Source organism: Parasteatoda tepidariorum, chromosome 9 (genome assembly GCF_982258835.1).
Source record: "Parasteatoda tepidariorum strain Cologne lab strain chromosome 9, Ptep-v5.0, whole genome shotgun sequence".
Classification (NCBI taxonomy): Eukaryota; Metazoa; Arthropoda; class Arachnida; order Araneae; family Theridiidae; genus Parasteatoda; species Parasteatoda tepidariorum.
Window position 1 is genome coordinate 95,799,896 of NC_141763.1, and position 12,009 is coordinate 95,811,904.

At 30.8% G+C, this 12,009-nt stretch overlaps 1 protein-coding gene across 4 annotated transcripts in view; it reads left to right on the forward strand.

Moving 5' to 3' along the window:
* LOC107445300 (uncharacterized) overlaps window positions 1-12,009 on the forward strand; it is a 107,119-nt gene that overhangs the window by 69,129 nt on the left and 25,981 nt on the right. The window contains exons 10-12 of one of the 4 annotated variants that reach the window (XM_087152432.1): window positions 3,052-3,267; window positions 7,331-7,495; window positions 10,144-10,327. In XM_087152432.1, coding sequence (XP_087008558.1) covers window positions 3,052-3,267; window positions 7,331-7,495; window positions 10,144-10,327 — 565 coding nt within the window. Of the gene's footprint in view, window positions 1-3,051; window positions 3,268-7,327; window positions 7,496-10,143; window positions 10,328-12,009 lie in introns of all 4 variants that reach the window. The other 3 variants (XM_087152431.1, XM_087152433.1, XM_087152434.1) reach the window with 3 other exon arrangements.

The following is a 12,009-nucleotide window of genomic DNA, read 5'->3' on the forward strand; positions in this document are numbered from 1 at the left end:
CATTATTACGAATTGGCTATCTCAGATTTTCAATGTCGCAATCACAGTAAAATTTGTGTGCTTTCTCTCAAACTTGGACTTTTATGCTCCAGGCAGATGACGTAAGCCGAGTGCAGCGCCACTAATTTGCATATTGCAATTTTACTCAGCTACTCTTAGTGGACAACATATGCAAATTTTGCACGGTTTGGCTTACTTTTGAAAGAGTTATCGCTATTTTTGTGATTTTTCCTTAATTTATGATAACCAGTGTATATATATATATATATATATATATATATATATATATATATATATATATATATATATATATATATATATATATATATATATAATATGTATATACTTCAAATTGAATACTTCTGAATTAAAGTTAGTTTGACTTTTCTCATAAGATTTTACATATTCACGTCCTTTGGGTTTTCAATTTAAGAAAAATTTGACTTGGCCAATTTTGAAGCAAATTTTTTTTTTTATCTTTAAAATTTGATCAAAATATTACCCCAAGAAAGCAATGAGTTACACTGAATATTGCACCAATCCTATCCTAACACCATTACACTTGTTATTTAGTTTAAATTCCCAAGATTTTGTTCATTAATCCATTTTATATTTAATTTCTTTATAATTTGTTATGAGGGGGATCCCATACTCTTCTTAAATTCAAGGAAACATAAACTCTATGGAAGTAGTAATTAAAACCTGTGAGCATTTCCTTATCAATTACTTACCAATCGACATGAAACGATATTCATAATATTTACCGAATTAAACATCGTAAAAGTAATACTTAAACGCGTTATTGTTTACTTGTATCACATATTTGAAAAAAAGAGTACACGATTAAAATTTCTATATCATATTATTGTTAAAATTAAATTATATTTATTTCCCTAAATTTCAAACCATTCTACAAATAATACAAAATTATATATTATTGATGTTGTTTACATTATTTGTTAAAGTTTCACAATTTTTTTATAAAATTAACTTGAATATACCATTCAAAAATTATCGATGATCTCTTATCCGTGTGTATATTCCGTCTAAAAAATTATCGTTAGCAAATCTATGTTAAATTTCAAATTTCTAGCAACTACTATTTCTTTTTAATTTCAAACTAACAATGAGGAGTTGAATACTTTTAACAACGACTTATTTAATTTTGAAAAAATGTAGGAATTCATAATCTGTTGATTGATAAGTTAAACAAATTCAGTGCTACCTATTGGATTATTCGGAGAGTAATTGCGTTTCCTTTTATGAAAAAAAGTGATTTTTGTTATAGTAAATAAGTATTTTATGGAATCATGTATTATCCATTTTGGTCCAATGCTTTTTGCCATCCTTTTGGCAGTATCATGATTTCATGTACATAAAACTTTTTTTTTGCAGGTAAAAAAAAATTATTTTTAACTACCTTATAAGTAAAGAGGTTTTGCCCTCTAAAAATTTTTGTAGAGACCGCAACATTTTTGTTGATAATTCAATGGGATATCTGCAAGTGACGTAGTGTGGGTACCTCGATCCTGATTGGTTATTTAAATATGGCATCTGTTCACGCTAGCAACTGTTCTTTCCATTCTATTTCGAGTAAGCCAAGCCCGTCAAGTATGAATTCTCTTAAGTGACGCATTCCATATTCATCCCCAAAGATTTCAATTCTTTCGCTATATATATCTTTCGCTATATATTCAGTGATAGAAATTAAAAAAAATTCTTGACTTTGAGAAGCAAGTAACAGGAGGCCAAATTTTATTTCGTAAAAAAAAAAAACAGGAATCCTTAAGTCGAATTTTAAGATTTAACCTTGGCTTTTTCAAATGATTATGAATTCTCGAATTAAATAAGTTTCTTCTCTTTGAAATTTCATGATTTATTATTCCCCGGTTTAAATCAATTAATTCTTTAATCTTGCCTTCATTGGCTTAAACTGTCGTGGTGCATCATCGTGCATCGTAATCGAAATATTGCCGGATCCAAATTTTGCAAACCAGGTTTGACACTAGAGTACTGCCAATAAATCTTATCTATACACATTGAATAATTATTCTCTTGCTTGAACAGCATTTTACCCTATTCAATAGTGAAGAGTAAAATATCTCTCGAAAATACTGCTTTTCACTTTCCATTTCTGAAAAGGCTACAGTCGAAAATCTACTGCATAGAGTTAATCAACCATTTTAACAAGCCTTGCTATATCAGCTGCCAAAATATATGATGAGCATGCGGTTTAAGTATGAATATGGCAGTGAAAAACTATAATTATGTCCCCTGCTTGAAAAAAAAACGAAATTACTCCCTTCATAACCCAATAGTTTCGTACTGATTCAATTGAAAAGGAAATTATTTTTTTGCGTAAAACTTTTCTAACACTGAGCCATTCACTTTCGTTTACGAGGACGCCCAACCATGGGAGAGACTTTTCGTCACAAATACTCTGTCGCATCCATTATTGATTTAGAATTTAAAAGAAAGAGAAAATGATTTCAGGCAAACATAGAGTAAGCCATAAAATTTCAATTGTTGAAAAAGAAAAAAAAGCTCAAACAAATTATTAGTAGAGAAATTCTCCATTGCGTAATCCTAAGTTACATTCTCATAGTTTATTTTCATTTTAACATTTCTTTTCAGTATTTGAAATTTTGTGACTTACTCTAGGTTTGCCTGAAATCATTTCTTCTACACTTTTAAATTAGTGATGGATAGAGAAAGAGAGAAAGAGAATTGGTGATGAAAGAGAATTGGTGATGAAAGAGAATTGGCGATGAAAAGTTTCTCTCGTGGTATGACGTCCTCTTAAGCTTAAGTGAAAAGGTTTTTTTTTATGAAATATGTAATTCCAAACAATCGCTAAATTTATTTAATTTAAATTATAACTTTTTTCCTTAAAGAAAACAGGATAAATTCAGAAAGCCAAAAACTTCTTTCATAAATGATATCACAGTAGTCCAAAAAAATTTAAAAACGAGATTCAATATTTACATGTAAATATAAATGCCTAAAAGTGATCAGGTGACCCCGGTATTGATTGGTTTTGGTCCTTTACAGTGCCGTACCGTGAGGCACCCCGCTACAATCCAAGGCGGCGGACCAGCGCAGCCAACATGGGCACCACAAGTCAAAATCACAGTGACCCACGTCTGGAACTGGTGAATTCAGGCGGGAAACCCCCCTCTCCCTGTCCCTCCAACCATTCCTTACCGCACCTCTCCGATGGTCAACACGAGGAAGAAGAAAGTGGACAAGTCACTAACCACTCCAACGGTAAGTTTCTGATGTCCTCAAAATCAGGTCAAAAAGAACAATAGTGCAATCTTAAAATTAAATACAAATTTACTAATAAATCGAACGCATAAAAGACACAGTATCACAGAACAGTGAGCAAAATAAAAAACGGACCACGCTGTATAACTTTTGATCTAATGATTGAACCCTTAGGTTTTGGCTCTCAATCTTAATGACTTGAAAGGGTGACCTCAAATCATATATGGCAGTACTTTTACTTTCGTTACTTGTATCGCCGGTACAAGTAAAAAGTACGTACTTTTACTTGTACTTCGTTACTTTTTAAATTTAGTACTTTTACTTGTACTTCGTTACTTTTTAAATTTAGTACTTTTACTTGTACTTTCGCTACTTTTTTAGGGAAAAAGTACAAGTATTTGTAACGAAAATATCGAAGGAAATCATTACTTTTTTCTAAAACTCGGTAAATTCGATAAGCTTTGAAAAAAAAAATATTTAAAAATAATATTTATGTTTTTTTTTTAATTTATGAAATTAATGTGCAATATATACGCATTAACAGCCAACTTCGTGTTTAAATACCTTCTGTTTCAACTTATACTGCACATTCAATTATTTTTTACTAGCTCAAGGGTCACAAAGCTAACTGAAACCCCGTGTTTGCTTTGTTTACGTTTGTTCTTTTAAAACGCGTTTCTAAAGAGTAAAACAATTTTAAATCAATGGTAATTTAAATAAATAAAAATAATAAACTAAAAATTAAAATCAATAGATAAAATTTCTTTTTCGTGCAAATCCATAAAATGTTTGATATTAAAATTATATTTGATTTTAAAATTATATTATACGATTATATTATAAAATTATATTATAATATTCTTCCGAATTTAAAAATGAATTAATATCCATAACTTTCAAAATTAAAAATAATTAAATAAATGACAACAATTTCGCAAAAACATTAAAGAACATAAGAATATTATTCAATAAAAGTTTAGGTTACTTTCAATTTTCGATTTCCTAGAAATGTACTTTTAAGTCGTTACTTTTTAAAATAAGAACTTTTTACTTTTTACTCGTTACTTTTTTTAAAAATACTTGTACTTTTACTCGTTACTTTTTAAAAGTAACGTTGCCATATATGCCTCAAATACGCCAATTAATATGTGCAGATGATGTTTTAAGTTAGGAAATCAGACACAAAACATACTTTCTCTGAGTATGCATACTTTTTTTTGACGGATTTAGATTTATTACTTCCGAAAACATAACGGCCACCTCTGAAATGTTTCTTATATTCCCTGTTTTGATGAGAGGGGGAATAATGTAGGATATCGACCAGACATCTCTGGGTTTCGAACCTGGGGTACCAATTTTAGAAGCAAGCATTCTATTCTGAGTCATTCTTTAGCTCTCGTCTGACTATTACTATAAATAAATATTAAAAATGTCGTTATAACCTATGATTATAAATCATTAATTCAGCATGCTTTTCTCCTAAGTTACGTGACTTAGAACTAAACCGCTGATCATGAATCCTGATTCGTTCAAAATCATGTATGCGGAATCATGTTGAACTAGATGGTATGTTTTAACCAATTTCATTAGTGGGTTCATTGCAATAAAGTTTCTGAATACTTGGTATTTGTCTTCTAAGAAGTATTTTTGAATGCCGAATACATCTTCACGGAACCACATTGAAACTACAACACCACTTCAAAACTCTCACCATTTATAACTCTCACCAACCTCTCACCATGCTCTTCCGCAACTCTGTGAACCCATGATGATCTGAATTAGTTTTCATACTATGACCTTTAGGGTGGACAATGTTGTTTTCTACAATATGGTCAGCAATAATTTTGTTTAAATAGCATTGTCCACTCAATAGTTGTACCAGCCATGCAGAAAGTCTGTTTTAATCAAATTTGGATTTTCTAAACAAAGCAACACATTTAGATTTATTCAAATGTATCTTATTCACAAAAATCATGTTTACAAGTCGAAAGCTGTTAGTTTTCCCTTTTATTGAATTTTATATTAATAGAATTGAATGCTATCTGATTAAATAAACAAGTTACACGCTGTTAGATTGGCGTAAAATTGATTTTCATTGTTCACTACTTTGATATATACTATTACAATTCAAAATGGTTTCGAGATCCTAAAAATTCAATCCCGAGAAATGAATAAAATTTATGACACATTCTTATCTCTTCTACTTCATCATACAGTTTTGCAACTAAATTTCACTTGCAAACACGCTTCCAGGGTGTTTTGTAATGATCATTCCTAGAACAAATTGTAGGAATCCTTGAAGGAAGGAAATAAAAATAATATGTACACATAATGAACTCATAATTTAATATACGTGTGAAAGAACAAACACGTTTACGAACTCTAACCAACCATTACAGAGGTTTATCATAGCGAAAGAATAATTTAAATAATGTAACTAGTTTATTTTGAGGAGGATGGAGTTTCAGAATCCTCTTTCCTCTCGAACTAACTCAAACTTTGGAGAAATTTCGAAGTTTGCTGTTAATCATTTTTTTACTTAATTTTCGTTAACTAATGCTGGAGGATTGTAAACTACTAGCTCATAATCTAAACAGAGCAGGAGAATATAGCACGCGAAATTTTAGAATAACTATAGACTCTTTCTGAGAAAATAAAAATAATACAATTCTGCAAGCAGCCTTTTTTAGAAGTTTAATTTTATATGTAATTTACATTAAGAGATTTTTTAAGGGCATCTAAAGCGATCTTCATCAGTTTAGTACAATTAAATTTTTTAAAAAAAATTTAATTTAGTTAAAATTAAACTCTCTATTAAAAATTTAAAATCGCATCATTTTATTACTTCAAAGTTTTGAAAAAAATTCTATATATGTTTTAAAAGTTTTCAAGCGCTGTCTCTCCGAAATTTATTAAAGAACCATCTTTATTACTTTTTTGATAAGTATATTGCTGTCAAATAAAGGCCTATCATAGATTTTGTTAGTGATTAAAAAATATAAAGAAAACATCGAAAATCAAAAGTTTAACATGAAACCTAATGACTCTTAAGACTGGTTCCTAGTAAAAAAAAGATGAATACTTATTAATCCTATTAGACGTGTGAATTGATCTTAGATGATTTTAATCATAGCTCCCTCTTTTTCTTGACTATGATAGTGATTGTTCAGAGTTTGGAAATGATTTTGTTTCACCAAAATATTATTTTGCGTTTTATCAAGCAGTCTTACTTATTATATTCTGTCGCAAGTAAAAAAACATTATTCTTATGGAGAGAGCCTGTTTGCATCTAAATGCACGCCAAATAGATCAACATCGCCAACTGAAACGACGTTGTGCAGCCTTCCTTTTGCTTGCTCTCGTAAATCGTGTTAAAGAATAAAAACTATTGTTTTTTTTAATACGAATTAATAAAAATTATGTCTAAAAATTCGTAACAAATAAACGTCTTTCTGTTTGCTTTTAAATCAACTGATGAAAGAATAATAAATATTGTTTCTTGTTGACGATTTTCTTCTGCAGCGAAACAAGAGTAAAAAATTCTTTATCTCACATTTTATTTATTAAGAGTATGTCAGCATAAAGAGCTATTTATTCCGACAGTCCAAACAAATCCAATGGTCTGGCAACGTCTCACAGTTGTTTCTATTTCAAAAACGAATGTTTTTCTTCTATATCGAAATATGTCGTCAAGTCTAGGATTCCAACAATACGACGAAACTGTAACCCTTTTCAAATAATTCTATTACATATATGTATACAGTAGAAGATAGAACGAATTAACAGACAAGTTTAACTTTAAAAAGCTCTTATATTGTTTTGTAAGCAAATTTATATAGTTTGATAACTAAATAAAACAGAACTATATGGAATGGCGGATTATTACTTAAATCTTTCGCCACAGTGGTCTTTTCTTAACTTTCAACGGAGTTAAGGAAATTAAATTACATATTAGTGAAAATAAGTATTGAAAATATCGTGTGTAAAGAAAATTCTATTTAGAATCATTGAAATAAAGTGTGTATGTTATAAGTGTTTTGATGACGTCTCTCTCACCTAGAAGGAATCGAAACAAGTGGCGCTGGCGCCAACAGCAGTGGAACTGACTCTGATCCGTTCGATTCCGCAAAATCTACTCCCATGACAGAAGCAGTTTGTGTCTGCGTAGAAGACTATAATCCATCGGCTGCAGGTCATCTACAGCTAGCCAAAGGCGATCTCCTCGAAAGTAAGTCAAACAGGCTGATTCTATTTTCCAGAAAATATCTTGTCCTTTTTATCTACTGGTACTTTTATTTACGTCGCACTGGAGCTACACAATAGGCTATTGGCGACGGTCTTTGAAAAACATCCTTGAAAAAGATTTGGAGACAACATTCATACGACACATTCCGTTTTAGTGGGAGGACACATTCACTCGCCATCCATCCGCAGATAGTAATTTTGACCTAAATCAGATCACGATCGATCTCCGATGTAGTTCCCCTTAAGGTATTGATTTTCTATGGGAACTGGGAGGATTTTGTGACCCCGACACATTTAGCGTGCACCAGTCACCATTTTTTACACGGAGAGTGTTCGGTCGGTGGGGATCAAACTCAAGACCGTTTGAACATGGGTCCAACACCCTACCAGTCCCTTTTTTATCTACTAAAACTCTTTTGCTGAGGCAATGCTGAACTTGAATGTCTGTATACAATATATATATTGATTTGCCGGAATATCGCACCTTTAGTGATCCAGGGAACTATTCTAACCTTTAAAAAATGGCATTGTTTATGCTACATGACATTATATTTTAACATTATGAAACGTGTTTTGTCTTGGTAATAGGAGAAAAATTCTATTTAGAAACTAAATTCATTATTGGCATTTTAATAATAAGAGAGTCATTTTTGTTTTAAGTTAAGGATATTTTTTTTTACCGAAAAAAAGTATCTATCATTTTTTTTGTACGTACAATGTGCTAGGCCATATTAATATTAGACATTAAATATCATTAACAGCCAGGGCTTGATCTAGGAAATGTGAAGAGTTAAGTATAGAATTGCCAGAATTGCCAGACGCCACCTGATCGTAACTTTAAACCAAGTTTACTTGTTGTTTATTTATGAAGTGCGTTTAAATCATTTATAGCGTAAGTAAATTGCGATATGTAAGTAAATTTGATCTCATATTTATTACAATTTTTGTTAATTCATAATTCTAATAGACAATTCTTGAGGAAAAACATAAAAAGAAATCATTAGTAGCATTTAGCAGGCTTTAAGAAATTTTAGGGACCCCATACCTGGGTATTTCAGGGTTTATGATAAATCGGAGCTGTTAGCATTAAAATGACAAACTGGATTTCAAGATTGTCAAGAACTGTATAGTACATTTCAAATTATCCAATTCAATGCAATGAAATTATTTAATAATAATTCAATGAACATAAAATGCGCAAAAGTTTATAAAAAAAATGACACAACATTCGGACTACTTAAAGGGTCGGATTTCTTGCTTCACGTAACCCGTGCGGAAGCCTTTTATCTTCCAGGAAGTGTTACTTCTAGGCAATTAATGCAAATGCTCCAGCCTTTTTCCTCTGGTGCTCTAATGCGTTACAATTCACGCACGTTCCTTTGTGCTGTCTTTAACCATATGCCCATGCCGGTAACATCTATAGCAAATAAGTGACCTGAGATGTCCTTTAGCATTGACTTTTTTTCCACTCAATCTCTATTTCAGTATTTTTGATGATTTAAGTAAAATGTCTTGGATCAACGGTTAACACCTAATGGCTCTTCCTTGTTAGTACACTCCAACGTCTTACTGAAACATATTGTCTGGGGGTAAAAAGTGAAAAATTTTGAAAACATGGTGACAGAGAGGAGGAACTGGCGAGAACGGAGAAATCGCTCAGACTTATAAGACCTATTTTTTATTTGCAAAGAGTATAGGTGTTCTGTATCCCATTTTTAAAGTTGAAAGTTTACTAAAAATGATCGAACGTGGTAGTTGACTTCCACCGGTAAATGTTGACAATCACATATCCGAAATATATAATAGGTCTAGTTAAATGTCACTGCCCGGTATGTCCAATATCAATTTTTTTTAAGATTCAGTGCCACTATCCGGTATAGATTTGTCCGGTATGCCCCACATCAGTGTTTTTTAAAAGTTAAGTGCCCCTGCCCAGTATACATATAACCGGTACTCTGAACACTGATGTTTCTCCCAATCTATTCTCAACATGTATTAAAATATCGAATAAATATAATAATATCAACAAATAAAGTCGTATCAAATTGGATATAAAAATGCTTCGGACATTCAACAAAGCAACTATGTGATTGTTGACATTCACCGGTGAAAGTCGACATTCTCCTGATGCCGGTCATTCACAGTAATATCGGATAAACTTCTCCATTTTGTACTCGATCACAAACAATCTACAAAAAAGTACAACTACAAAACAAAACAAAAAAAATAAGGATTTCAAACTGCATTTCAAGGAACTCAAACTAGTTTTGATTTTTTCCGTCTCACCTTCCTCAGCAGTGATTTATTAAATATTTCGATAGTCATTCTCTTCCCATCCTCTCTTAACTATTGATTGTCAACCATCAATGTTGTTGTAGTGTCACAACTAACAGAAAAGTAGGCGTGAGTTTTGTATGTATATCTACCTATCTATCTATCTCTCTCTCTCTCTCTCTCTCTCTCTCTCTCTCTATATATATATATATATATATATATATATATATATATATATATATATATATATATATATATATATATATATATATATATATATATATATATACTTACAGTGCCCAATTTTATATATGACATACATAACGCAAAATAATTAATTTAACCACGTATTTACAGTTCTTGGAGTGAGCGGAAGTGGATATTTGGAAGGAAGAAGACGCGATGGCGAAGAAGGATTGTTTCCGGCTGCCTGTGTGCAAGAAATGGCGATACGCTGCGCGGATACTTTACCCGTGGGGCGCATGCGTGGAGATGGACGCAGGAATTTAAACGTTAAAGATGCTAACAGAAAGTGGAAAGCGTAAGTTTCATTAACACTTTAAATTAACTGTCAGTCATTTTATTTCAGGTAAAAATAATGAATAATGTTAGTATTTCAGTATCTATATAAATTACCAGCGAGTACTTTCTTTGGAGTAGAATTAATTTCTAAGGTTTATCTAATTGTTCTTAAAAATATTATGTAAATTACACGTCTATTTGTAAATGTTTCAACGTGACCGTCACTTGATTGATACGTAATGCACTTTTGTACTAGACTTCAAAAGTGTCAGAAAGAATTTGTAACTCTTAAATACATGTATGTTTATTTCAATGAACAAAATTTTATTGCAACCGAAAAATGGGTGTATTAATGCAAAAAATAAAATTTTTTAAAAGAAAAAAATTCTAAAATCCATGTTGATGTATTTCTCCATCATCATCAACAATCATTCTTTTAGTTCTACAAATGAAATGAGTACAGAAACATAATACAGTAGAGTCTCGATATTTTGAAGTGGATGGGACAGAGCCTACCTCAAACTTTCGAAAACTGCCAATTTCGAAAATGTCAAATTTAATAAATATTTCAATAAATAGAAACAAACAGTTTTTAAATTTTAGTATTTAGTGAAAAAAAGAAGATATTATATTTAAAGAAAATTTGCTTACATTAGAGGATCAAGGAACATTTACTACAATAAACCAAGTTTTAATATTCATTATATCACTGCACCAAGTTAATTGTGCTTTAAAATAATTGTCTAATGTTTTTTGTTTAAACGCACTATTCATATATTTCAGAGTTGAACACAAAATATCGTTTTCCAACATTCAGTCGTAGTAATCATCGTAAATTCAATCGTAATAATTGTTCCACGTGTTGTGTGTGCGCCTGTCATTATTTGGGAGCAAGACTGACTTTTTTTTCACTAGTTCGGATTAATGGGAAAGTCGAACAACCGAGACTCGAATTATCGAGACTCTACTGTATTGCAACCAATTTTTTTCCTTCTTAACGTCTTCGATACCTTGTTCCTTTAAAAAAAAATGTGAGTTTTGGGAATAAAAAGTTTTTAAAATTTGTCCAAAAAATAAATAGAAGGTTCTTTTTCACAACTTCCTAAATTCAAAAAAATTGCTTCAGGAACACGGTTTAAGGAATTCAAAGTCGTTAAAAAAATCCAAACGTGAGGATTAAAAAAGAACAGTTCGAATCAAGGTTTTAAAAGATGTAACTGAAACTTTAATTTCAAGTACAGAAGTACATTAAGGCTGAAGGTGGTTATTTCGAAACATGTTAATATGATGCTATTCACCTAACATGTAAAGAATTATTAATTTAATTAATTATTGAAGATCTGGATATCAATAGTCGCATTTTTTCATAAATAAAAAAATATATATATATATAAACATGCATGTTTTATAGTTGTTTCACTTTAAACAAAGCATTCTACGTTTCATGAAACATTCAATATTTCATTAATTATAATTAAATGTTAGTTGAAAATTAATTCCCTTTACCGGAAGCTTAAACATTTTCCTTTTTTTTTGTAAAACCGATAACCGGAAAATGGATAGTAAGTGGAAAAAATAAAAAATATTTCTTTTTACCTTAAAACTAAAAATGAAGTAGAACTTAAAGGAAGTTTATCTAGATCTATAACCCTTTGGAATGGAATTTTAAAAAATAGAAAATTTCATTTAAAAGTCTTAACT